We start from the raw sequence: 27101 nt of genomic DNA, 5'->3' as shown, positions 1-27101 counted from the left end.
GGGTGGGGTGTTTTGGGAAGGATGAGGTGGGGGAGGAAAAGGGGAAACTGAGCTGGGAGTTCAGTTTCAAAGCAATATTTAAAATGTTCAATAATTTTTTAAAACTACAATTAAAAACTGAATTTTAAAAGTATAACGACAATTAAACTGGACTTAAAAAAACTAAGATTAAGAAACTGAACGAAATTTAAAAATAACAATGAAAATGAAATAAAATTTTAAGAAAACCCCTAAATTTTAAAAATACAATGATAATTAAATCAAATTTTTAAAAATGAAATTAAAGAATTAAATATTTTTTGCAATTAAAAAATATTTAATTAAAAATCCAATTAAAATTGGATTAAATCAAGTCAAATAAAACTAAAGCAAACATTAAGTAGAGCAAGTTTTTTTTCTCCACCGGGATTTACAAATAAACAGGAATACATTTTCTAATTCCTGGATATTTTCACTGTCCTGGCTGCAGGTTCTCCCTGGTTCTTCCCAGATGTGCTCAGAATTCCAGGGGCCGTGTCCGGGGCCAGCGGCCTCCGGCTCCAGCCAGCCCTGCGTGGTTTCCTGCGGCGCTTCCCGCGTCATCATCTTCCCTCCTCCCGTGCTCGTGACATTCCCAGGGCCCATCCTCAGCACCTGCCCGCAGGACACCGTGCTGGGATCCTCGGGAATGCCAGAGGGATTCTCGGGAATGGCGCTGGAATCCCCAGGAATGGCGCTGGGATCCTCAGGGATCTCCCTGATCTCCCACGGAGCGCCAATCTCGCGTTCCGGGGCTTTCATCCCAGAATTCACCTCCAGGCCCATTCTTGGCGTGGACCCACAGGAGACCCTGCTGGGATCTTCAGGAATGGTGCTGGGATCCTCAGGAATGCTGGAGGGGGGAGCAGGAACTTTCCGAAATTCCCTGAGGTCCCATGGAGCGCCAATCCCACGTTCCGGGGGTTTCGTCCCGAAATTCGGCCCCCGGCGAGCGTCGCGCTGTTCCTACATTTTTACTTCCTGTTGGATCCATCCCTGCCGGAGGAGCAGCTACGGGAGCCAGCAGCCGGCCGGGAACGGGAGCCAGGAGCAAATTCCAGATCCGGAAAAGCCGGGAATGGAAACCGAGGAGGCAGCAAAGGAGGAAGAAGAGGTCTTGGAAGTGTGACGCAAATCCAACCCCAATCCAAAGGCTCTGGAGGGCTCCTCCAAAGCAGATTTGGGAATTTGAGTTCAGCTTAAATTGGGGTTTTTTTTTAAGGTTGGGGTTTTTTAAGTTGAGATTTTTTTCCCCTCAGACATTCCCAAGTGGTGGAATAAAGCCATTAAATAACATTTTTTCCAAATTTTGGGATAACCTGACACTTGGAATCTGGTTTGTGGGAGCAATTTGTTGTTCTTCTGTGGTTTTTCAGAAAAATCAAGATTGGGGAGCACCTCAAATGTGGTCAGATCTGACAAAGCCTTTCCCCACCAGGCCTAATTAAGCCTGGCTTAGCTGTTGTGGGAATTAATCACCAGGAAATTCCCTTTTCATTGGGATAAATACAAGCATAATCCCGTCATCACTTCCCGGCTTTCACTTTCACCACAGGAAAGTCAGGAAAGGGAATAAACCAATCTCCTTATATTTAATTTTAATAAAAAGGAAAAAATGGTGGAAATTAATTATTTTTATATAAAAATTAACCCAGCGGGAAAGTTTGGCCACAAAAATGTGGATTTTCTGTCTTGGAAGTGTCCAGTGCCAGGCTGGATGGGCTTGGAATAACCTGGGATAGTGGGAGTGTCCCTTGCCCTTGGATCTGGATGATCCTACCCAAACCATTCCAAAATTCCAGGATAAAAGTAAAGAATTTTCACCTGGACCTATGTGCTTTACCCTGTAATGCCTTTTTATTTTATATTTTATTTTATTTTATTTTAATTTTTATTTTGTTTTTTTTAAATTCTTGTTCTTTCCCTTCCCATTAAAATTATTCTGCATTATCACAGTGGTTTCCTGGTTTTCTTTTCCAGGGAAATTCTCCTAACTGGGAAATCTGGATAAATTCCAAATCCCTGAGGGTTTTTTGGGACTGGGGAGGTGTCAGAGCTGCCCTTGAATGGTTGGAATTTTGGAATACCTCACCAGCCTCAGGGTGGGCTTCTCCTTCTGGGACCAGCCCAAATCCAGGGGTTCCCTTCAAAGGGAAAAGGGATTGTGGAAAATTTGTCAGGGATGTTAAAACAACTCTTAAACAGGCAGAAGGAAGAATCCCAGCCTCTGAGGAGGCTTTTCCTGTGTTTTTGCTGGATTTCACTTTCTCTGTGCCCACCCTCCTCACCTGGGCATCCAGGTGGGAAACAGGAAATTTTTCCACGCTCCCAAATCCCCCCAAACCTGTTCCTGCTGAAACAATCCCCTCAAATATTCCCCACCTCTCCACATTTAAATTTTTCCCTTAATGGGAAATAATTTTTCCCTTTGTTTTTGGGAGTTCTCACTTTTGGAGCTCCCATAAATCCTTTTGCTTACCCCATTTAAGTGTGCCCCACTTTCCCCGTCCCGTTCCCGATCCCAATGGTGTTGGAACGATCCCAACGATGATGTAACGATCCCAATATCTTGGAGGATCAGCCCACTCAAATATTCCCCACCTCTCCACATTTAAATTTTTCCCTTAATGGGAAATAATTTTTCCCTTTGTTTTTGGGAGTTCTCACTTTTGGAGCTCCCATAAATCCTTTTGCTTACCCCATTTAAGTGTGCCCCACTTTCCCCGTCCTGTTCCCATTCCCGTTCCCGTTCCCAATGGTGATGTAACGATCCCAATATCTTGTAGGATCAGCCCGTGAGCCGTGGGCAGCTCACGGATCCCACAATTCTTGTTTGGCTCTTGGGGAAAAGGTTGGGAAAACTCTGGCAATGAGGTCATGGGCGGGGCGGACCCCACGACCTTGGGGTTGACTCATCGGCCCCAGCGGCTCCACCCCATCCAGCTCCAAGGGTTGGACAACCTCCAGTTCCAGGAAGAGGAGGAATGGGAATTACTCTTTTTATAGGTTTTTGGGTTTGTTTTTTTTTCCTTAAAGGAAGATCTCAGAGTTGTTGAGGTTGGAAAATATCTCCAAGGCTGAGTCCAAGCTGTGCCCGATCCCAAACCAGTGTCCAGGAATTCCCCAGACACCTCCAGGGTGGCCACTCCAAACCTCTCTGGACAGTCCCTTCCAAAGCCTTTTCCCTTTTCCAGGAGGAATTCTCCCAAATTTCCCACCCTGAGCCTCCCCTGGCACAGCTCGAGGCTGTTCCCTCTTGTCCTGGCCCTGTTCCTTGGGATCAAATCCCAAATCCCCCCAGGAAGAGACTGAAATTCCCCCCTCCTCATGAGGCTTTTTGGAGAAGAACCACCAGCTTTTTCACCAAGAACTCAGAGCTGGATCCCTTTTAGATCAATCTAATCCCCTTTGCATCAATCTGATCCCTTTTGGATCAAGCTGATCTGAATTTTTTCCGCACAGATCTTGTTTGGGTCCATTCCATGGTTTTTTTCCCCCCAGCAGTCTCTCAAACAACCCTCAGCATTCTCCACGCATCTGCCTATTATTATTATTATTATTATTATTATTATTATTATTATTATTATTATTTGCAGCCTGGAAAACAAAGGGTGCATCAGGAAACTCTGGATTTTCCTGCCAATTTTTCCTGATTTTTCTTTTTTCCCCTGCTTTTCGCCCCTTTTCCCACCTCCCACAAACCCATCCCACCTGTTTCTCTCCCAGTGCTCCCATATTTTTTACGGCCTTGCGCGGGGAGCTCGGCTCTTCCTCCTCCTCCTCCTCTGATCTTCACGGAATCCCGGGATGATTTGGAACGGAAAGGACCTCCAGGGTGATCCAGATCCCTCATTCCCTTTCCCATATCCCATCCCACAACTCCTCCTCGCAGGCCTTTCCCTTTCCCCTCTCCTGGCCCAGTAAAATACTCATTTATTGGGGGCAATCTGATGCCCAGAAGTGACCCAACCTGCCCAAGGATTCTCCATGCAGAGGGTGGATCTGAGGCTGGGGCACACCCCGGTATTAGTAGGGTTATTCCCAATAACCTATCATTATATTCCCAATATTGCACGGCAGCCAAATTCGGGATGAGGTCACGGGGACCAAGGCTTGGCACAGGGGAAGGGACAGGGATGCTTTTCCTCCTTAAATTCCTTTTCAGGTCCAAAAAATGCAAAATCATGGAATGTTTTGGGTTGGGAATGCTCTTAAAAATCATCTTATTCCAACTCCCTTCTGTTATCCCAGGATGCTCCAACCTGGCTTTGGACAATTCCAGGGATGGGGTGGCCACAGCTTCTCTGGGAAATCCACTCCAGGGCCTCCCCACCCTCACAGGGAACCATTTCTTCCCTAAACCAAACCTAAATTTCCCGTTTTTCATCTTGAACCCATCCCCTCTTTTCCCATAACCACAATTCCAGGTGAATTCCAGGAGCAAGGAGAGCCCTGGAATTCCTGACAGATTTTCATTCAGGCTGAACCTTTGGCCTTGTTGAGCTGGACTAATCAGTGCTGTACAAATAATCGCAGCTGGAAAAAATTCCAATATTTCCTCTGGATAACAAAACTCTGCGCTTTTTTCCCTGGGAAAATTTCCTTTTCCTTCCTTAAATCCAACTATAAATTCATTTTACAGGATTTTGTGCCGCCAGCTCCGGGTTTAATCCTTGAAGGAACTCAGAGGAAGCTGCCAGATTTTCTTGCTGAGATGAGCAGCTTTAATGAGGCAATGAAGGCAAATGAAGATTTAATTAATATCTTTCTCATTAATGGATGGTTAAATTGGATCTTAGCACCACGCCTGAGTGAGCCATGGGGCGATACAGGAATGGGAATTCGCTCCGTGGCGTTGGCTCATTCCACAGGCACTAATGAAATAGTAAAATTAATTATTTGCAAGGGCGGAACTTCTAAGATGCCCCAAATAACCCCAAACTTCTCCCATGAGCACCCACCCTCCTGAGGAGCAGATCGTGCAGCTCTTTAGAATTCCAGGATCCCGGAGGTTGGGAAAGAATTCCAAGGTTGTCGAGTCCAAGCTGTGTCTGATCCCACCTGGACACCCAGACCAATGTCCAGGAATTCCCCAGACACCTCCAGAACTCCAAACCTTCCTGGGCAGCCCCATCCAAGGCCTTTTGCATTTTCCAGGAGGATTTTGCCAAATTTCCCACCCCTGGCACAGCTTGAGGCCGTTCCTTATTGTCCTGTTCCCATTCCCTGAGATCAGATCCCAGATCCCACCTGGCAGAGGCCAAAATCCCCCCTGGATCCCCCTTTTCTCCAGGCTGAGCCCCCCCCAGATCCCTCAGGATTTTCCAGACCCTTCTCCAGCTGCTCCAGCCCCGTTCCCATCCCTGGCCATGCTCCAGTTCCTCAGTGAAGCTCAAAATCTCCTTCTCCTCAATCTTCTGGGGGTTTGGGCTTGGGCTGAGCTCTATCAGATCTCCCTCACCCACCTTGCCCAATCCTGGGGGCTCCAGAACCTAAAAAAAAAAACCCCAGGTGAGACTCTGGGTACTCTTGGGAATGGTTCTGTGCCTGATCCTTAGGGTTCCCTTCCACCTCTGGATATTCCGAGATTTTTGGGAAGTCCTGGAGGTGACCCTGACCCGGAGAAGGCGTTTGGGTGGTGGCCCCGGAGGGACACCTGGCCCAGATTTTAGACAGACCCAAATCACGCCCAGGCACTCCAGGCTTCCCCCCCGGGGCTGCAATTCCACCTTGCCTCGAGTTTTACCCAGGGAATTACAGACCATTAACTGGATTTTGTTTCCAAGATGAAAGATTCCCAGGAAATTGGGGTGCCGTCATTGTTGCTGAGCTCCCAGGAAAATCTCACTGGGTGGTGGGGAAGAATTCTGCAGCTCCGGAGTTATTTGTGTGTTTAATTCTTTAATCACCACCTTTTGTGGTGCTGGAGGTAAAAAATGTCCCCAGACCTCTCCATGAGAGAGGAAATCCAAGTAGAAATGTGTTTTGTCTTTTAATTCTTAGGGATGAGACTGAGATGTCCAGAAGGAAATGGGAGGCTGCCAAAAAATTGATTTTTTTAATAGGATCAATAATCACCTAATGGGGAATCACATCAGTAATGGGCAGAAATGGACAGAAATTTGACGTAAATTATCAGAAATGTACATAAATGGACAGAAATTAATAGACATTAACATAAATGGAGGTATATTAACATAAATTAACCAAACTGAGATCCTGCTTTGATCTGAGCAATAAAACAAATCATTAACGAGCAGTGGATGGTGATTTCATTTAATCTCATATTTCCCCTTCAATCTCACAATTATCCAATGAAAAAACTCCCCAAAACATCATCCCTTTATGGGGAAATTGGATTCCAGGTGGAAGCTCAGGAACTGCTCCCAAACTGAGATTCCACGATCCAAGCCAGCCTCAACTTTGCGCAGTAATTCCCAAATTTCAGCCTGTTTATTTTCCTGCTGGGCGTTGTTGGTTGCTGCCTTCCAAGCCTGGAACTGCCCCGATAAAATCTGGGGGAAAATGAGGGTTGAGGATGGTGTTCTGCCCCGATCTGGGATGATGACACCGATGATTTCCTCTCTGCCAAGCGGCCTCGGAGCCCAATTTTGGAAAATTATAGGGAAGAGCAAAGCAGCTGCAGCAGCTTCCTCTGATTTCATCTCCGTATGCAAAGCAGCCGGGAAGGATCAGAGCGGAGCCCTGGAATTCCTAAAGCCAGAAAATCAATTTACCAGGCACGACAACAACAATAACAACAACAACAACATCAACAACAACAACAACATCAGCGTGCCAGGAAAAAACAGGATGAGGAATCTGCCAGGTAAATCTCTGGAGTTGGTTTGTTTGAGGTGAGTCTGGAGCTCCTCAGCATAAAGTGCTGCTCTTTAAAGTTGTGTGTTTTTTTGTAATGTAAAAACTATGTTGTTTTGTTGGGTTTTTCCCCCTGAATTCCTTTGCAAAAAAAAAAAAAAAGCGCCAAAATTCCTGATTTTTAAAAAATTTAATTTATATTTCCAGAAGGATTTCTCTTCCAGCTGGGAAGGGAGTTTATCTCCTTCTCTTATCTCTTAAAGAACTCTTTGATCTGAGGCAGGTTCAGGGCTTGTGAAAGGAGTTTTGAGCCTGTGCCAGAGGTTTGCATTTGGGAGCTGATTTTTTTTTTGAAAGATCTACATGGAATATCAGGGCTGTGAAATTCCACAAAGGAAAGGATCTCATTAAAGCTTCCAGGGAAAATCCCCAATTCCAAAAACCAAACCCCAGGGATTTTTTTGGCAGTTTTGTGTTTTAAACCAATTTTCTCTCCTCAAGACAATGGGACGAGGTTCTTATGGACTTTTTTCAAATATTGGGTTTGGTAACTCCTGGAATTGCCTCAGCTGTCAATCACTGTAATTAATAGGTGCTTTTAATTGCCACAAATTAAGTGAGTCAGACTGTTCTGCGCTGCTCATATGTCTTCTCTGCTCATTATATTGATTCCAGAGCCATGAAATGTAAATAAAATAATTTATTTGGGTCTTTGGTTTTGTGTTTTCCTTTCATTTTAATAATTCACCACAACTGAGAAGGAAGAGTTTTTTTTTTTTTTTTTATGTAAACGTGAGTGTGGAATCACATTATCAGCATTTTCCAGGCCCTGGGTATTTTTTGAGCTGAGTTTGTGGGCCTGGACTTCAGGTAATGTCTGCTCTGAGTCCTCTAATCCTAAACTAAATTCCTCTCCTCATCTTGGCCTCTAAAAAACAGATCCCCAAAGGAAAATTCAATTTCTTCCTGGTTTTTAGTATTTTATAGGTGTTTATTTTGAGGGGGACACCCCTTGAGATGACGAATTGCTGATAAAATATAAAATCCTGGGTAGGTGCCCTTTTTTAGCTGAATTTATGATGGAATTCTTGTCCAGGAATTGCTTTGGCATCTCAAACTTCCCACTTGGAATGTGAAAAGAAAATCCTCTGTTCAAAGGACCCCTTCAAGAACAGAAATTCCATAAAAAACCCATGGGGTGAACACAAAGTGACCACGCAGGCACAGAATTAATATTTTAGGGAAAAAACCCCCAATATAAAATCCTGGGTAGGTGCCCTTTTTTAGCTGAATTTATGATGGAATTCTTGTCCAGGAATTGCTTTGACATCTCAAACTTCCCACTTGGAATGAGAAAAGAAAATCCTCTGTTCAAAGGACACCTTCAAGAACAGAAATTCCATAAAAACCCATAGGGTCAACACAAAGTGACCACGCAGGCACAGAGTGAATATTTTAGGGAAAAAAAAACATGTTTTAGGGCAAATCCCCCTCAGTGGATGGAGGGATTCCCAACAAAGGCCCTGGAAGGGTGAAGCACCTGTAGGCCTGGGCCAGTGTAGGCCTGGGAATTTATGTTCCAAGTCAGAAATTCCATAAAAAACCCACGGGGTGAACACAAAGTGACCACAAACACACAAAATGAATATTTTAGGGGAAATCCCCTTTAGTGGATGGTGGGATTCCCAACAAAAGCCCTGGAAGGGTGAAGCACCTGTAGGCCTGGGGATTATCCCACACCACTGTGTGGGCCTGGGAATTTAGAAGTCAGAAATTCCATAAAAACTCATGAGGTGGACCACGCACACACAAAATGAATATTTTAGGGGAAATCCCCCTCAGTTTTTAGGGAAAAATCCCCCCTACGTCCCCCAGGATGGAGAGATTTCCAGCAAAGGCCCAGGAAGGGTGAAGCACCTGCAGCGCCCTGTGTGGGACTGGGAATTATCTCCTAATCCTAAGGCGTTATCAAAACAGTTGCGACAAGGGGAGGCAGGAGCAGGGAAAACATTCCATTTCACAAGGGGTTGCGTCAAGGTGGCTCCCAATTTCCCTTCTCCATGACAGGATATAAAAGTGCTCCTGACTGGTGGCCCTGGAGCTGCCTCTGCTGACTCGTTCTCCTTGCTGACTGGGTAAGTCAGATTTAACTGAATCAGCTCCTAATTAGAGGTAATTTGGTTTATGGGGAGCTTTGAACTGAGGTTTTATATCCTATCTTAAATCAGGGTAGAGTTTATTCTCCAAACCCGCTCTTGCGTGGGAAGTGGGGCTTGGGATTAAGGTGGATAAAACGGGGGAAAGGAACGGGAGTTTCAAAAGTGTTGATGGGAGGAATTTTTAGGAAATGAGCATTTATTTATGGAGAAGGGTGATGCCAAACCTGGGATCAGGGTGGGATTGATTCCCAAAAGGAACGGGGAAGGGAATGAAGTAGGAGAAGGACAGGGAGGTTCTTTCCAGAATTCATTCTGGGAATAGAGACAGGACAAAAATACAGAGAAGTTTTGGGATGACCCAGTTGTGGCCTTCCAGGACCTGAAGGAGCCAAAAGGAAAATGGGGAGTGACAATTTCCAAGGGATGCAGTGCAAGGAAAAGGGGGAATGGGTTCCCACTGATGGACAGGAGGTTTAGATGGGATTTTAGGGATAAATCCTTCCCTGTGAGCATGGGAAGACCCTGGAATGGAATGCCCAGAAAAGCCATGGCAACCCCATCCCTGGAACTGTCCAAGGTCAGGTTGGACAGGGTTTGGGGTCTATGGAAAGTGCCCCCGCCCATGCCAGGGGTTGGAACTGGATCTTTAAGGTCCATTCTGTGATTCCATAGAGCACTAGAGAGGAGTGGGAACAGAATCAGAAGCATTTCCCCACAATTCATCTCCCTTGATTGGTGCAATTTATGGAAAAGCAGATTGTGCATTATAAATGATGATTTTTAAAAATTATAATTTTAATTTTTTTAACTACATACTCATTTATTCAGATGATTTAATCCCACACATCTGCACCTGCCCATCCAAACACCACCCAGCAAATCCCCATTCCCAGCTCCCTTTCCAGCAAATTCCAAAGGGAATAAACCCCCATACACCTCCCATCTCCTGCCGGATATCTCAGCCTCATCCCTCAGAATTTAGGGACAAAACACATTTTCTTCACCCAGATTCCCTCTCTCATGGAGAAGTCTGAGGACATTTTTTACTTCTAAAAGGCGTCCCTTAAAGAATTAAACACACAAATAAATCCAGAACTGAGGAATTCTTCCCCACCCTTCCAACCCATCCTTCCCAGGCCGTGCCTTCACTGGGCTGGGATCTTTTCATCCTTCCAGGTTGGATTTGGAACGATGTCCTCCTATGGCCAACTGCTCAGCGCCCGCTGCGCTTCACCCTGCGAGGTGACGTGCGCCCAGCCCTACGTCGATGCCTGCAGCGAGCCTTGCGTTGCTTCCTGCGGAGACTCCCGAGCCATCGTCTACGCCCCACCCGTGGTCGTGACATTCCCGGGGCCCATCATCAGCTCCTGCCCCACGGAGAGCATCGTTGGGTCATCCATCCCCGAAATCGGCGGGGGAATGGGGTCTGGAGGGGGTGGGATGGGGTCTGGAGGTGGTGGGATGGGGTCTGGAGGGGGGATGGGGTCTGGAGGTGGAGGGATGGGGTCTGGAGGAGGGATGGGGTCTGGAGGAGGTGGGATGGGATCGGGATGGGGCTCTGGAGGGGGAGGAATGGGATCTGGAGGGGGAGGAATGGGCTCCTGCGGGGGAATGGGAGGGGGCTCCGGAGGAGGAGGAATGGGAGGGGGCTCTTCCTGCGGGGGAATGGGAGGGGGCTCCTCCTGCGGGGGCGGGATGTCACGGCTGGGGAGCCTCTACCGCGGCTCCTATTTCTCAGGCTATGGTAGGAATTATTACCCCTATTTTTCTCGAGGGTACTACAGGTATCGCTATGGGAACTATGGGCCTTTTTAACCCTTTAAAGCTGAGGAATGTCCAAAGGAAAAATAGGATGCGGGGTAGTAGTTGAGAGCTAGGAATTCCAAGCAGTCTCTGCTCCAGCTGGGGTTGTTTGGATCTCGTTTGTGCTTTATCCAAGGCTTAGGATCCCAATGTTCCCTCCCTTTGTCCCTCGCTCCTGTTGTGTTTTTTACTCCCTGAACCCAAAGAGTAAAACCAGTCATGGGACTTGGCTGTGAAAGTGTCCGGTTGGAAAAAGAATGTCTTGGAATGACTGCTGGACTGGAGTCCAGGCTGAAATGGGAATGCTGGCATGGGAATGCTGAAATGGGAATGCTGACATGGGAATGCTGACATGAAGATTCTGTTCTTTGTCTTTGCACTGCCTCATCCCACTTTTTGTTTATATTAAAGTCCTGTTGCATCACAGCCCCGGGTTCTGGCTTTTATTTCACCACAGTTTCAGTTACAAACTGGTCTGAAAGAAGGGAATCCTTGTGCAGTAATTAATTCTCATCAGAGGAGGAATTAATTCTGCTCTAATGCAAATATAATTAGTCTGAAATTCCTCAATAAACTGTTTTCCCTTTCTGATCTATTCCACACTATCCAATAAACAACACAGAATAAATTCCAATAGGTTGGAAAAACCTCTGGGGATGAACTGGTGCAGCTCCCAGTTAAAACCAATTTACCCTTGGAGCAAGGGTAATGGGGGCTGGCATAGTTTGGGGTGACCTCATTTTGTGGGGATCAAAGGTTGAACTTGATGACCTTGGAGGTCTTTTCCAGCCTAAATGATCCTGGGATTATGCAGAAAGGAAAGCCAGGAAGCTGCCAATGCAATTCGGAAAGGTTTTTATTAGGGTGAAATAAATGAAATAGAACAAAACAGAGCAATTCATGGGTGGTCCCAGGGCAGCCAGGCCATCCCCATGGGTGACAAAAACCACTCCACAAGGTGAAGCCGGGGCCTTTACAGACAGCCCCAGATAGAATTCTGAAGCATTTCCACCCCACCAGAAAGGACACGGAACAAGATTAATTAAAGAGTTCCAGGAGAGAGGTCGTCCCGCAGAACAGCGTTTGATTGGAGATGAGGCACAGCAGCAAGAGATGTGGGCCTGGTTTTCAGAGATCAGCTTCGGAATTCCAGGCTTGGCCGTGGATCTGGATCCCGGGTTTTCATCCTCTGGGTTGTTTGGCCTTAGGATGAGCCCCAGCTCCCCAGGCAGGATCCGCCACGGCTGCTGCGGGACCTCCAGCTGCAGGAGCCCCCCATTCCCAGGGAGCCTCCGTAGCCAAAGGCACCCCCAGACCCGAAGGAACCCTTTGCCCCCAGTGCGCCCCCATAGCCACAGGACCCGCGGGAATTCTGCATTCCATAACCAAAGGAACCCCCATATCCAAAGGAACCCCTGGCACCCGAGGAGCCCCCGTAGCCAAAGGAGCCCCCGGATCCAAAGGAGGGTCCTGCTCCCATCATGCTCCCAGCCCCAAAGGAGCTCCCCACCCCATAGGGCTCATCGGAGATGCTCGGGATGGGAGCACCGAGAACCGTGGGTTGGGACGCTCCCACCACGCTCTCCTGGGAGCAGGTGCTGATGGTGGGGCCCGGGAAGGTGAGGACCACGGGAGGAGGGAACACCACGGCTTTGGAATCTCCACAGGAGGCAACGCAGGGCTCCAGGCTCCTGCTGTAGGCACAGGGTTGGGTACAGGCCACCTCACAGCCTGGCAGGCACTCGGAGCCGACGTTTGACATCATCTTCTTGGGATTTGGGATTAAGCTGGGAGAGGAAATGTGAGGTCAAGGAAGCAGCACAGTCAGGCCACAGGTTCTCAGTATGAACCAGTTGTACTTTGTCCTTCTGCAGGTGCTCTCAGTTCAATCCTCCCTCACAGATTCCCATTTTTTCTGCTATCTCCTTCCTGACCTGTTTGAGGTTTCTCAGTTCTTCCTTTCCTACTGCATCTCTTTTTCTTCTGACTCTCTCACAAGAAAAAAATCTTCCCCTTTTCTCTGGGGCTGAAGTACCTGATCCTTAAATAATTCCTTGCACAGAATAGTCCCATTAATTCCCTTTTCAAGTAGATCTACAGGAAGATTTGCCTTCAGAAAGTCCCCAAGGAAAATCTTCCTTGCTCTGTACTTCCCTTTCCCCCAACTTTTCTAAATCCACTCTTCTCTCCCCCAGCTTTTTCTAAAACTCCTAAAAATTTACAAGATAAAAAAGGAGAAATTTCAAAGTATTGAGGAGTACAATGAAGTCAGACTTACCTCGTCGTCTAGGAGGGAATAAATCAGTGGAGCTGCGAGAATGGAAGACTTCTCAGGTCTCTCCCCTTTTATTCCATTTTCAGACAATAAGAAGGATGTGATGTCACCCATCATTTGCTAAATTCTTATCACTTACAAAGAAACAGATCCTCTTAAGCCTCGCCATTGTTTTCATTTCAGCTCATAATTACTGATCATTTCCAGCCCTGCTTTGACTGACACAAACCCAACACCCAAAAGTCTCCTTTTGTCTCAGACTTCATAGAGAAAAATCCTTTCAGCATCGTTCTGGTTCCAAAAGAAACAGGAGCTGATCTCTGTGTTTATTTTCCTCCAGTGACTCGCAAGAAGGTGGCTCCCCTCATGTCACTCACACAATTGGGGTGTAATCCTCAGATTTGGGTGAAATCCCTCCCAAACAGAATCATCCAATCTCACATGGGGGTCAGGGCTCTTTGCAACCCTTCGTGCACCCACAGATTGAGGGGATGAGACAGCAAAACACATTTCAAAGGTATTGAAGTGACATGCGAGGTCCTCTAAGCCCTGAAACCTCTGAGTAATTTTAATCAAAACTCATTTTGGGGATGCTGAGCTCAGCATTGTCACCCGAAAGTCACCAGCACCACTGCAAGGGCACAGCCCAAGGTCACCAGGCCTTTGTGCCTCAAGGTGGATCCCAAATCTGGAACCTTGGAATCATCTTGGCTGGAAAAGCCCTCCAAGGTAGTCAAGTCCAACATTAGACCCATCACCGCCTGGTCACCCACACCAGTGTCCAGTTGTTTCTTGGACACCTCCAGAGATGGGGACTCCAAACCCCCCTGGTCAGCCCCTTCCAAAGCCCTTTCCATGAGGAAATTCCTCCCGAAACTCTTCACAAATGAGTTTGACCTTCAAAATTATCTCATCATCAACCCAAGCCGTTCTTTAGTGCAGGCTTGCAGGGTTGAAATCTTGTCCAGGCCTCGCTTAAATCATTAATGAAAAATAACAGGCAGGGGTCAGGTTCCATTGTAAATCCAGTCATCCCTGGGATGTTGCACAGGAACCAGGCTGTAAAATTCCCACACAATGAAAAAGCCAAATTTACGATATGAGAATCAGATTGTATATGTCGAGAGTTGATTTGCTAATTGGGAACTATGAAAATAATTACAGGCGTTAGAGGAGTCACACAGAGGAAAAAAATCAGAATTTGGTAAGGGTGAGAGATTTTATGGGATATTTCATACCCCAGGAGCTGCCTCCAAAGAGGTATAAAAGCAGGAACCTCTCAGCAGTCTCCTCAAACCTTCTCCTGACTTCTCTTGCTACTCCAGGTGAGTTGGATTTAAGCTGATCTTTGCTCTCTCTCATTCTCTGTAGTGATAATTTTAAAAAAGGACTCGTTCCTTGATTTTGGGGATTTTAGCCAGGAGATGTGGCAGTGAAATCCTGCTTTTCCTTGGAGTCTCACTGCAGTCACTTGGAAGAAATCAATTTGATATTTAAAGATAGAATTTTAGGAGTTATTTGAATTTTTTCTTTGTGGCTTTTCAAAGCTTGAGGTGCAAATTTAAGGCTTAAATTTACTGAAAAACCAAATCCTAGGTGTCTTCTACAGGGGAGGGAGAAATGGTGTCCCAGGACAGGAGGATTTGAGGGAGGAGGTGCAGCCACATCTTGATTCTGTGGCCAGTTCTGGGTCCCCCAAGTCAGGAAGGTCACTGGGGGCTGGAGCAGCTGGAGAAGGGTCTGGAGAATCCTGAGGGAGCTGAGGGGGCTCAGCCTGGAGAAAAGGAGGATCCAGGGGGAATTTTGGGCTTCTCCATGTGGAATTTGGGATCTGATCCCAGGGAACAGAGCCAGAAGAAGAGGAAACATCCTTGAGCTATGCCAGGGGAGGCTCAGGGTGGGAAATTTGGGAAAATTCCTCCTGGAAAAGGGAAAAGACCTTGGAAGGGGCTCAGGGAGGTTTGGCGTGGCCACCCCTGGAGGTGTCCGAGGAATTCCTGGACACTGGTCTGGGTGACCAGGTAGGGGTTGGGTGTAGCTTGGACTCGATGCCCTTGGAGCTCTTTTCCAACCTCGGGAATCCTGGAATTCCATGAGCAGGAAGGGCAAGGATGCCATTTGCTGTCTCTGACATTCCCTGACTCCATCTTCTCTTTCCCAGCTCCTCCTCCAACCCCGAGAACCATGAGCTGCATCAGCTCCCGGTGCCTGCCCGGCTGCGAGGTGGCCTGTCCCGAGCCCTGTGCCTACAGCAGAGGCCTCGGCCCCTGCGTGGCCTCGTGTGGGGACTCCACGGCCCTCGTCTACGCCCCACCCGTGTGGATCACCTTCCCTGGCCCCATCCTGAGCTCCTGCCCCCAGGAAAGCATCGTGGCATCATCCATGCCCCAGCCCTCCGGTGGTTCCTCGTACGGCTCAGGGATGGGAGGCTACTCTGGTGGCCTGCCCAGAATTGGGGGTTCCTACGGATCTGGGGGCTCCTATGGATCTGGGGGTTCCTATGGATCTGGGGGCTCCTATAGCTCTGGGGGCTCCTACGGATCTGGGGGCTCCTATGGATGTGGGAGCTCTTCTGGGGGCGTGTCAGGGAGGTTGGGCTCCTCTGGTGGGGGCTCCTCCTCGGGGGGCTGCTACCTCAGGAAGTTCTACACCAGCAGCAGCCGTGGATCCCGCCTGGGAAACTGAGGCAGCTTAAGATCTAGAAGATAGAACCCCACGATCCAGACCCACAGCTGGGACCGGCTTTTGGAGATGGCAAAAACATCAACGGGAGCCACCCTGGCTCAGGACCTCTGGGAACTGGGCCCACACCTCTTCCCTGCATTTCCCCTTTGTCTTTAATTAACAACAGCCTCTGTTAATCACCCTTCAGTGCCAGCTCCTTCTTTCCATTGTGCCAAGAGAAGAAAAACAGAACAGCTTGAAAGGCCTGGCACGGAGCTTGTCAATGCAGCCCTGACAGGAGAAGAACAATGGGTGGAAGGTGGATTCTTCTTGGGCAGTGGGCTGAAGGAAGGAGTGTCTGTTCGGTGTCATTCATAGTGTATCCTATTAAAATCCTCCTGCATCATCACATTTTGTTGGGATTTCCTTTCTCTGTGGGGCTGTTTCAGTCCCATCCTCTCCTCTACCTCCCTAGGCTTCCTCAAGCTGGTTCCGTGAGCAGCAATTATGGGGTTTTATGGTAATTGGGAGGTAATTGTTTAATTAATTGGAGTTGTGAAATGGAGGGTTGGATGAGCACCCAAAATTCAAGCACAAAATGGTTCAGTTGTTCTCTGCGAGGCACGGAGGTCTCTGGTCTCTCTTGATGAACAAGTGAGGGGTGGGATGTGGTCAGCCGAAAGCCACAAGGTTTTTATTTTGCACCCTGGTTTAGCTCAGCTCCTCCCTCCTGAAGGATTCTGTTGGTTCCTGGAATAATAAAATCCAGTCCTTGAGGCTGGAAAAAATCTCCAAGGTCATCAAGTCCAACCTTTGGTCAATGTCCAGCTTCCACCAGACCAATGCCACGTCCAGTCCTTCCTTGGACACCTCCAGGGGTGGCCACTCCAAACCTCCCTGGCCACTGTTTCCAGGAGGAATTTTCCCAAATTTCCTACCCTGAGCCTCCCCCAGCACAGCTCAAAGCCATTCCCTCTTGTCCTGGTCCTGTTCCCTGTCCATTCTTCCGCCATATTTAGAACCAGTTTTTAGGAATTATCGTGATTCCCTGCAGAATTCTGAGGTTCAGGAAAACTAAACACATTTTCAGGAGTATCAAAGAACGTGAACCAAGACAAAAATGTGAGGACTGGGGATGGGAACCAGAGGAAATCCACCAAGGAACCTCTCCTTGATTTCTGAGCTGTCACTCTGAGCTGGAAGTGCCAAACGCTTCAAGATGTGGAGAAATTTCTCCCGACTGTGGCATCATCAAAGGGCTGCTTTTATATGACAGCAAAATGTCACCAGGCTGTGCAAGAGAGAATTTCCCAAGGGAGGAGTGACACAAGAGCTCAGATCCCGCCTGGTGCTGTTGTTTTCTGTCGGGATGGGAACACAGAGAGAACCCTGGGTGAGCCCCTGGTCTAAAGATGTGCCAAAGGTGACCTAAAACCTGACTTTACTCCCTTGGAAAACAGAGGAGGGAGAGCAGGAACCCCCCAAAAAAAGTTTAAAATATTTTTTAATACTTTTTATTGCACTATAGAATCATTAATATTTATTAAATCAAGAAGGATGAACTGAAATATGGGAAATATCAAGAAAAAGAAGTTGCCCGTATGAGAGATTCCTGCTTGGAAAACCAAAATTTTCACTTTCTGTTTAAGCTGAAAATGGGCTTAAAAAATTGAATGACAGCTCTGGAGGTAAATAGAAAATTAGATGACACATGACTAAAGTTGCTTAAATTCCTGGTGTGCCTAAAGAGGTTTAGGAATTTTAATCTGCGATTAATTTAATGATGGCATGCAATAAATTCATCAGCTCCGAGCAAAACCTTAATGGGGCTGAAGGAACAGGCTCAATTGGAAAACAATTAGATAATTTGTTTGCAATCATCGTGAAGCTCTGGAAAGAGGAGCCAAAATCCCAGAGTTCCAGTTCAGCAAATCCCAGAATGTGTCACAGAGTGAAACCAGAGCTTCAAATTCCTGCTAAAGTGGCCTGAAAGTCACTCCAGGATTTAAGAGAGGAGGATTTCAGCTGGTTCTGGAAAAAGTGGTTTCCAGCTGAAGGATTTGTAGGAGAAATGTGGAAAATGTGAGGCAAAAATAGGGATATAAAAGAGCTTCAGTGAGAAATACTGATGGTGGAAAATTTGTTTTCCCCTCCTCAAACCCAGTGCTGAGTGGGATAATTGGGCCTGGTTCTCATCCTGGAGCCTCCAACTCTCCCAAATTCCTGAATTAGGCATAAAGATGAGTTGGAAAAAGGAGCTACAATGGAAAAAAACCCCCAAAACAACACTGGGAATTTGAATGCAACAGAACTTTAATGACAAGGAAGGGTTCAGGGCAGAGTCACACAAAGAGAGCACAAAGGACAATTCCCAGGGCTTTGGGAAGTGATGCAGATCCACAAAGGCCGGAGAAGGTGATTCCTGGGATGTCCCTGGCTTGCAGCTTCCCCAGGAGCTGAGCCCAGCCTGGGGCTGCTGCTGAGGGAGTCGGGGCTGCCTCAGAAATAAAAGGAGCCACAGTTTCCTCCTCCAAACCTCCTGGAGCTGGAGCTGCCCCCTCCGTAGGAACCCACTCCACAAGAGCCGCCGCCAAAGGAACTGCCCCCACCGCAGGAACCCCCGAAGCCCCCACCCGAGGAGCCGAAGGATCTTCTGCCCCCAAAGGATCTGCTCCCTCCGTAGGAGCCCCCGGAACCAAAGGATCTGCTCCCTCCATAGGATCCACCCAAGGAACCACCTCCATATGATCCACCCATGGAACCGCCTCCGTAGGAGCCACCCATGGAACTACCTCCATAGGATCCCCCAATTCCACCCATGGAACCGCCTCCGTAGGATCCGCCCATGGAACCCCCTCCAACGGATCCCCCAATTTCCCCCATGGAGCCGCTGCCCCCTCCGTAGGATCCCCCAATGGCGCCCCCGGACCCAGAAGATCCCATGGCCCCCGATGGGAAGGAGGTGCCCACGATGCTCTCCTGGGGGCAGGAGCTGAGGATGGGCCCCGGGAAGGTGATGACCACGGGTGGAGGGTAGACCACGGCCCGCGAGTCCCCGCAGGAGGTGACACAGGGCTGGCTCCAGGCGTCCGCGTAGGGCTGGGGACAGGACACCTCGCACGGGGACGAGCAGCCGCTGCTCACCATCGCTCCTGACGACATTCTTGGGATGGACAGCAACCTGCGGCAGCCCAGAATCAGAATGGCAGTGCCCAAAATTCCAGAGGAAAAAGAAATCCTGCTCTGGTGCTTTCCATGGGCAGGAAAAAAGGGAGGAAGGAGACGTTGGGAAGAGTGAGGTTTGTCCCTTTTCTGAGTTTTCCTGCACTGAGCTCTGCTGATTCCCAAGGGATTTCCTGCTGCCCTGGAAGTGCTGGGAATCCTGGAGAGCAAAGCCAAACTCCTGGGGCCTTTGGGAGCAGCTCATCCCCAGGAGTTTGTTGTACCAGAAGATAAAGTCGTGGTGGTCACCAAGAACCTTGAATTGATCCCAGTGCCTGGGAAATTCTGGTCCTCTCATCAATCCTGTTCCTGCAAATACAGGCGTGGATGGGACTTTGGATTTTAAAGCCTGGAAAAGGCAAATGGGATGGCTGGCCACTACAGGTTCTGCAGGAGAGCAAGTCCTCCGTGTCCTGGAGACACCTTTTGGGATGAGGAGGGACCTGAAGCAGGCAATAAATCCTAACTACTCTGCCCAAAATACCAGATGGAAGAAATCCTGCTCTGGTACCTTGCATGAGGAAGAGTTTAGAAAGATTCCTGAAGACAATCTTTTGGGAAGGAGAGAAAAGACAGAAAATATTTTCCCCTATTCACACAGAGGACAAAGAAGATCCAACTCACCGGGTCTGGCGAAGTGGAGATGAGGAGCAGCCGTGGATGGCACCGCAGAATTCCAAGAGCTCTTTTATACCTTTCCTGACCCCCAGTAGGATGGGAGCTGCATTTTGTGCAAGAGCTTCCCACGCGTTACCAAACCGTGTTTTGCTGGCTGGATTATTTCATTAATTGTCCTAATTGTACTCCTAAGTGATGTGATAAATTCATTATTAATCCCAAGTCACATTCCAAGCACTGCACCCCTTGGGTTTGATCCCATTTGCTCCACATTCCGACCCCCAGGAAGTCACCTCGGAGCTGGTTTCTGTCCCTGAGCCTCGCTGGAATTGAAGCTGGAATGTGTTTAGATCCACTTGAGGGATTTATTTATTAATAAATCAGTTTCATGCACAAAATTTCTCTTTCCACCCCAAAATGTGGATTTTGGGGAGTTGATGGAAGTGTTGCTGCTTCCCAGAGCCACCAGAATGGGAGAACCAGCAGCAGAACCCAGGATTTCCCCTGTAAATTGATATTTCCCAACCCAGCTGGAGGAACCCAGAAAGTTTCATGTTAATTGAGGAGTCAAGGAGGAATTGCTGACTGGCAGAGCTGTCAAACCCGAGGATGTCACCTGGGCCTGACAGGGCTTGTTCAGGTTCTGTTGCAAGATCTTAACCCCGATATCGGCTCCTCATGTTCTGTTTTCCAGTCGGGTCTGGAAACACCAGAAATGTGGGGATAGGAGTTATGTAAGCACCAACAATAAACTTTATCGTGATAGAAATGTGAAATGTGGGATGATCACGGAATTTTGGGACTGTTGATGTTGGAAAAGAGCTCCAAGGTCATGGAGTCCAACCTGGGACTGATTCCCCACCTGGTCACCCAAAGCAGTGGCCAGGTGTTCCTTGGTGGACACCTCCAGGGAGCCCTTTCCAAGGCCTGACCCCCCTTTCCAGGAAAAACAGGATGAAATTCCAGCTCTAAACTGGAGTCGCTTCCCTCCCACAGCTCTGACTGAGAATCAAATCTCAAATCTTAGATCTCAAATCTCGAATCTCAAATCTTAGATCTCAAATCTCAAACCTCGAATTTAGAATCTCAAATCTCTTCAGCTGACTTTGATTTAGAGCAAAACCCCCCCCAGTCCAAGCTTTGATGACACCAATATTTGTGTGAGATGTTTGTCTGTGACAACCACCCCAAAATATCCAGCACGTCTAAATCCCTCCTGGATGTTTCTGGTGATTGATAAAGGGAGTTTTGCTTGGAGATCTCTCTTCCTGTTTATGCATTTCTGCCTTTCACCAGACGAGGTTTAAACCCAGGAATTCTGTTGGAATTTTCAGGGAATTCAGGAATTCCTTGAAAAAAATAATCCTGGCCAGTCTTGAGATGCTTTTATTGTGTTTTAGATGGAATCAGTTTCGTGCACTCAAAAATATTTAGGTTTTTTCATCCAATGATGCCTCCTGGACATGTGACTCCCTGGAATATTGCAGCTGTCCCAAAAGGGGACAGCTCCAAAAGGAGAATTAGGATAATTAAGGTGACAAAAGGAGAACTGCAATAATTAAATGCTTTCATACAGGGCTTCCTTGGATGATAATGAGCATCCAAGGAATTAATTTAAGTCCTTTTTAATGAGTTCCTTGGGTTAAGTGGATATAAAAAAATGAACCTTCCCATCCAAGAATTTATAAAGACAATATTTGTGGGTTTTCCCAATTCTGGATTTCCACGGAATTTTCTGGTGACCAGAAAATATTTCCCCTGACAAAGCCAAACTGATTTTTGCCCTTGCTGAGGGAATTCCTGATCCTTCACCCTTCCAAGCGAATTCCCAAGTCAAACCAGGCCAGGAAGTGGCAGCAGTCACAAAATAATCTAAAAATTATTTAAGGATTAAAGTGAGACAAAGGGTGTGTGCATGTATTGGCTGATGAGGAGTTGATTTACGAATCATTAGCACTTATCAAAGCAATTATTACAATTATAAGGCGCTTATACAGCAAAACGTGTTGTTGGTGATGTCCCAAAGTTGTGTCGCATGGCCTGGGAGCCGTGGGGAAGGGTATAAAAACCTGGATTTTCCTGCAGCATCTCCAGCACCTTCTCCTCAGTCCGGTTTTCCCTGCGAGCCTGGTGAGTTCTCTGCCTCTAATTCCATTTCCTTTAACTGGGATGCGGCTGTTGGTACTGAACTGGGAAATGATTCCATGTCAGAGCTCTGAAATGATCAGGAATATGGACTTGGGGCTCTTTTCCAAGCCAAATTGTTCCATTTTATCAATTCTTTGTCTTGGGCAGGGAAGTTTTTTGTGGCTGGAGCTGTTGGGAGATGCAGATCTCCAAATGTGAGGTTGTGTTGTTCCAAACCACAAAGGGAAAGTGTCAATTAAACCGTGATTATTTGATGCGGAGGTTACAACTTAACTACTCCAAGCTTGGCTTTTATTCAGGACAGAGGGAAATGAGAAGAGATCTCGTATTTATAGGGCAATAATTCCTTCAGTCAGGAAATTACAGATTTTATCATCCTGATGATTATGTAAAGGCCCGGATCTCCTTGAACATTTTAATTTTACTCCAGTGCGGCAGTTCTCCCTCTATCACAAAAGATGTTGTCAGGAACCTGTCTAAACTCTCGTTCCCCCCTTTTTTCCTGCCCATGGAAAGCACCAGAGCAGGATTTCTTTTTCCTCTGGAATTTTGGGCACTGCCATTCTGATTCTGGGCTGCCGCAGGTTGCTGTCCATCCCAAGAATGTCGTCAGGAGCGATGGTGAGCAGCGGCTGCTCGTCCCCGTGCGAGGTGTCCTGTCCCCAGCCCTACGCGGACGCCTGGAGCCAGCCCTGTGTCACCTCCTGCGGGGACTCGCGGGCCGTGGTCTACCCTCCGCCCGTGGTCATCACCTTCCCGGGGCCCATCCTCAGCTCCTGCCCCCAGGAGAGCATCGTGGGCACCTCCTTCCCATCGGGGGCCATGGGATCTTCTGGGTCCGGGGGCGCCATTGGGGGATCCTACGGAGGGGGCAGCGGCTCCATGGGGGGAATTGGGGGATCCATTGGAGGGGGTTCCATGGGGGGATCCTACGGAGGCGGTTCCATGGGTGGAATTGGGGGATCCTATGGAGGTAGTTCCATGGGTGGATCCTACGGAGGCGGTTCCATGGGTGGATCATATGGAGGTGGTTCCATGGGTGGAATTGGGAGATCCTATGGAGGTGGCTCCTTTGGGGGCTCCTACGGAGGGAGCAGATCCTTTGGGGGCAGAAGATCCTTCGGCTCCTCGGGTGGGGGCTTCGGGGGTTCCTGCGGTGGGGGCAGCTCCTTTGGGGGTGGCTCCTGTGGAGTGGGATCCTATGGAGGGGGCAGCTCCAGCTCCAGGAGGTTTGGAGGAGGAAACTGTGGCTCCTTTTATTTCTGAGGCAGCCCCGACTCCCTCAGCAGCAGCCCCAGGCTGGGCTCAGCTCCTGGGGAAGCTGCAAGCCAGGGACATCCCAGGAATCACCTTCTCCGGCTTTTGTGGATCTGCATCATTTCCCAAAGGGTTCTGCCCTGAACCCTTCCTTGCCATTAAAGTTCTGTTGCATTCAAATTCTCATTGTTTTGGTGGTTTTTTTTCCATTGTAGCTCCTTTTTCCAACTCATCTTTATGCCTAATTCAGGAATTTGGGAGAGTTGGAACCCCCCCGACCTTCTTTCAGACCTCTCCAGACACTTCCCTATCCAAAACTTCTCGAATAATTAATATTTATTTATATTTCCTGCTCACAACACCTTTACTAACTTCACCAGTTTGAAGTCTGAAATCCTTTTCCAACCAGGATTCCACAACTACTTCCTCATCCCCAATTTTATCCACATAAATAAATAAAAACATGCAGGAGAAGAAATTCACTCCTGCATGCTGAAGTCGGGCTCAAAAGCTCCCTCTGGAGCTGCTCTGGGGAAGGGAATTCGTGCCAGGAATGGGAGAATGGCTCTTCCCTTCCAAGGGGCTTTTGGGGAATTCCTGGGCATGGAACCTGGCAAGGAATGAGGACCTGGAGCTGGGAATGCCCCCGAGAGAGCCAAAAACTGGATAAAAGCTGCAGGAGGCTGCTGCTGTTAAGGAGAGAGGAGGAGGAATCCTCCTGGCAGGGCTGGCGCTGCTGAAAGGAGCTGAAAAGGAATTCCAGAGTCTCCAAACTTTTCCGAAGCTGCCAGAGGTTGCTGGGCTGGGCTGCTCCAGGGAAAGCAGACCCTGACAGGTCCTACTGATCCTGATCCTGATCCATTAATTCCCCATCCCTGGAAGTGTCCAAGGCCAGGCTGGATGGGAATTGGAGCAGCCTGGGATGGTGGGAAGTGTCCCTGCCCATGGCAGGGCATGGGATGAGGGGATTTTTAAGGTCCCTTCCCACCCAAACCATCCCATTTCTGTGATTCCTTTAAAATCCTCTCTCAGGGGCCCATCCCACCTTCCCAGCTCTGGAATTTTGTGTCACACTCAGCTGAGGAGCCCTGGATCATGCTGACACCACAACCCCAGGACCTGCCACCCCAAAATAGTTGCTTTTGAGCACCCCCAACATTTCCTGGGCTCATTTCCTGGGCTCACTTCCCTCCTTCCTGGCTTTTTTTTTGGTTTATTTTTGTCACGACCTCCGTGCTCTGCATTCCCTCCTGGAAGCAGAGCGATCCCAGAGGCTCCCCTGGGCAAAAGCACTCGTGGGGAATGCTGTGAGGAAATGCTTGGGGATGGTTTTGCAAACACCCACTCATGTTTTACCCATGCAAAGCGCCGTGGCTCTCTGAAGTTAATGACAGGCTGTGGGTATTAAACCAGGACTGAATCATAGCGTCCCTTCCAAACAAATGTGTCAGGGCCACCCACGTGATTCCCCTGACTCAGCCTCGGGAATTCGGATCCCTCTGGTTCTTTGGGATTAAAAGCCTGCCCCTGTGTTTGTTATCCTAATGATACCATTTCAATCCACTTGGCCAAACACTCACCTTCCCAAATCAGGGAATATTTGGGGATTTAAATGGGACTGGGCTTCTCTCACCTTGGGGGCTGAGCTTCCAGCATGCCATGAATTTCTGCTTCACCCCAGCACCAACTGGGGCTGTAACTCTTTGTCCTCTAGATCCAAAGTTGTCCTGAGCGACCTTAAATAAATCCTGGGGTTTTTTCCTGGTTTTCCCTGTGTTCAGCAAGGAATTATTGTCTTCGGTGGCTTCTCCCCTCGCCCCGAGTTTCCCACACTCCTCCACACTCCAGCATTTTTCTGGTGACCAAAACCACCAAGAAAGGAACTGCGGATGGAGTGATTTATCCCATACCAGGATCCCTCTGACCATCCCACTTTTCCCAAAAGGGACTTTCCCACTTCCGATTTCTTCTCGGGCACGAATTTTGTGGCAGAGGAGGAGTTTTGTGCTAAACCAGGGCTCCACCAGCCACATCAACTCCCGGTGCTGTTTTATATCCCAGAATCCCAGGATTGTTGGGCTTGGAAGTGATCTCCCAGGGCAGGTGACACAAGGACACATCCATGTGGGTTTGGGATGACTCCAGACAGGGACAATCCGAATTCTGCCCTCCCTGGGCAGCAGCTCCATGGAAGGAAGTTCTCCCTCACACTGAGGTGGAACTCCTTGAGGTTTGGAACTTGGGATGAGTCGGATCCTGGACTCGGACACCAAACGAGGAGCCAGAGCCCCACGGGCTCAGCCGGGAGTGGTTCTGGGAGCCGACTCGGCCACTCCAGTCCAGCCGTTCCCATAAACACGTCCCAACAAGTTTGGAAGCAGCCGGGAACACTCACGGCTAATGCTGGGTTAGGCTCTGCTGCATTCTTGGAGGCCAGGAAAACAAATCCTGGGATTAAGGAGCTGCAAGGACCAGCCTTGCAAAGCTCAGGAGCTCCTGCAAAGCTGAGCTCAGCCCAGGTTTTCACCTTGGCAGAGCTGCAGGGATAAATTTGGGCCTCAAAACTCTGAAATGAGAAGAATCCGGGACCAAACAACGGTGGTCACGTGCTGGTGAGAAAAGGGTAATCAACACAAACAGTGAGCAAAGCAAAGCAATTACTGTAATTACCCCTCAAATTTGGTTTGGGGAGTAATGGGACCTAATGCTCAAATATGACGTTATTTTCTTGCATCAGCCTGGTGGTCCAGCCAGGGATATAAAAACCATTCCTGACTCAGGGAGCTTCCAGCGGGTCCTGTTGGCTTCTCCTCGGTGAACTGAGTAAGTTGGATTCTGATATAACTTCTTCCTAAAATAATAAAATGAGTCTAATTTTAAAAATGTTTACGTTTAACTCAGTGCAGAATTTTGGATTCGTGTTCTGCTGTTCTGGAAAACAATTCCATTTATTTTCATGGAATATTCAAAATAATTTTGATTATTCATCCAGAAGTGCTGTGGGATCAAAGTTTAAAAATTTATTTGCAATCTAGATAATATTAAAACCATTTAATTCAATTTCTTTATGGAAATTAAATGGATACAACCTTTAGGTAACCTTAAAATACCTCGCCAGCAGCTTCCACCTGGTGGGGCGGTTCTGACTTTGTGACTTCCAATTTTTATCTGATTTTGGGCAAAGGTGGTGTGGAAATTTAAACACGAGTTTTAGAAATATTGAGATGGGCTGCACTTGCCTGTGGATGAGGACACAAGATCCCTGTGGATGTGGTCCTACAAAATTCCTGGTTTTCCTATCCAGGAGATATGGGAATGACCTGAAAAATGTCAACTTGGAGAGCTGCTTTAGGTGGTTTTGTTCTGTTTATGCAAAGCTTTGGTTTTATGCAAAGCGAGAATATTTGAATCTGCTTGGGATGTGTTTTGCTCTGAGTTTAGGTCTGGTTTTAAGTTATTTCTTTCCTCTGCTTTGGTCTCTGATCAGCGTCAAGTTAAGGACAGGGAATTCAGAGTTGTAGCAAATTTAAAGGGTGGGAAGCTCAGGAGAGTACCTGGATTAGGGTTTAAATTTGGGTGAATTATTCACATTTGGGCATCGTGTTTAGAACAAGGAAAGAAAACAAAAATGGCTTGAGTCAAACTCAACCCCACCCAGCCTTCTCCAATATGCAGCTTAAAAAAGAAATAATCACCTGGGCTGAGCCCAAAATATTCAATTTAATCTGCAACAACAGATTAAGCGGCTCCTTCACTCAATGCTTTGAGGTGGAATTTGAGTAAGGTTGAAATGACAACTTGAAATGGACTTTTGCGCTGTTTTCCAAATCCCCACCCTTAAATTTATTTCAAAACTAGAAACAAAAATTCAGCCCTGGTTTGGGAACAGTTTTAATCCCTCTGAAATTTAAATTTGGGACAGCTGCTCTCAGGTTATTGTTGTGCTTCAGTTTTTCGTCATGATCTTGCAAAAGGTTTTTATTGAATTTTCCTAGTGAGTTTTGTGCTCAATATCTGTGGCAAAGGGACCTTTTATGAACTGACTGCACTAAATCCATAATTGTTGGTATCCTTATGGATCAGTTCCATCATAGGGATGACATTCCTTGGATTTTTAT

General features: G+C 47.7%; 5 protein-coding genes across 5 annotated transcripts; 3 read left to right on the top strand and 2 right to left on the bottom strand.

Moving 5' to 3' along the window:
- Positions 1-10187: 10187 nt before the first annotated feature.
- LOC121337390 (claw keratin-like) lies at positions 10188-10811 on the top strand. The gene is made up of 2 exons (XM_041407473.1): positions 10188-10488; positions 10627-10811. Exons 1-2 carry the CDS (start codon positions 10188-10190, stop codon positions 10809-10811), a joined length of 486 nt encoding a protein of 161 aa, XP_041263407.1.
- A 1192-nt stretch (positions 10812-12003) lies between these two features.
- LOC121337396 (scale keratin-like) lies at positions 12004-12564 on the bottom strand. The gene has a single exon (XM_041407480.1). The coding sequence runs from the start codon at positions 12562-12564 to the stop codon at positions 12004-12006; it is 561 nt and encodes a 186-aa protein (XP_041263414.1).
- A 2694-nt stretch (positions 12565-15258) lies between these two features.
- On the top strand, positions 15259-15759 carry LOC121337395 (claw keratin-like). Its single transcript, XM_041407478.1, has one exon. The coding sequence runs from the start codon at positions 15259-15261 to the stop codon at positions 15757-15759; it is 501 nt and encodes a 166-aa protein (XP_041263412.1).
- Positions 15760-18237: 2478 nt separating this feature from the next.
- Positions 18238-18885, bottom strand: LOC121337394 (keratin, type I cytoskeletal 9-like). Its single transcript, XM_041407477.1, has one exon. It carries the CDS (start codon positions 18883-18885, stop codon positions 18238-18240), a length of 648 nt encoding a protein of 215 aa, XP_041263411.1.
- A 3444-nt stretch (positions 18886-22329) lies between these two features.
- Positions 22330-22992, top strand: LOC121337393 (keratin, type I cytoskeletal 9-like). Its single transcript, XM_041407476.1, has one exon. The coding sequence runs from the start codon at positions 22330-22332 to the stop codon at positions 22990-22992; it is 663 nt and encodes a 220-aa protein (XP_041263410.1).
- Positions 22993-27101: the final 4109 nt, after the last annotated feature.

The sequence above is a fragment of the Onychostruthus taczanowskii genome, unplaced genomic scaffold (assembly GCF_017590055.1).
Source record: "Onychostruthus taczanowskii isolate IOZ18803 unplaced genomic scaffold, ASM1759005v1 scaffold266, whole genome shotgun sequence".
Taxonomy (NCBI): Eukaryota; Metazoa; Chordata; class Aves; order Passeriformes; family Passeridae; genus Onychostruthus; species Onychostruthus taczanowskii.
The sequence above is the reverse complement of the archived record's forward strand: the minus strand, read 5'-3'. Positions and strand labels throughout refer to the sequence as shown.

Bases quoted from the DNA above. Each gene is read 5' to 3' on its own strand.
- LOC121337390 (XM_041407473.1), top strand. From the start codon at position 10,188: ATGTCCTCCTATGGCCAACTGCTCAGCGCCCGCTGCGCTTCACCCTGC. The intron at 10,489-10,626 runs GTGGAGGGATGG...GGGGCTCCGGAG, and splicing joins AGGGGGGATGGGGTCTGGAG to GAGGAGGAATGGGAGGGGGC.
- LOC121337396 (XM_041407480.1), bottom strand. From the start codon at position 12,564: ATGATGTCAAACGTCGGCTCCGAGTGCCTGCCAGGCTGTGAGGTGGCC.
- LOC121337395 (XM_041407478.1), top strand. From the start codon at position 15,259: ATGAGCTGCATCAGCTCCCGGTGCCTGCCCGGCTGCGAGGTGGCCTGT.
- LOC121337394 (XM_041407477.1), bottom strand. From the start codon at position 18,885: ATGGTGAGCAGCGGCTGCTCGTCCCCGTGCGAGGTGTCCTGTCCCCAG.
- LOC121337393 (XM_041407476.1), top strand. From the start codon at position 22,330: ATGTCGTCAGGAGCGATGGTGAGCAGCGGCTGCTCGTCCCCGTGCGAG.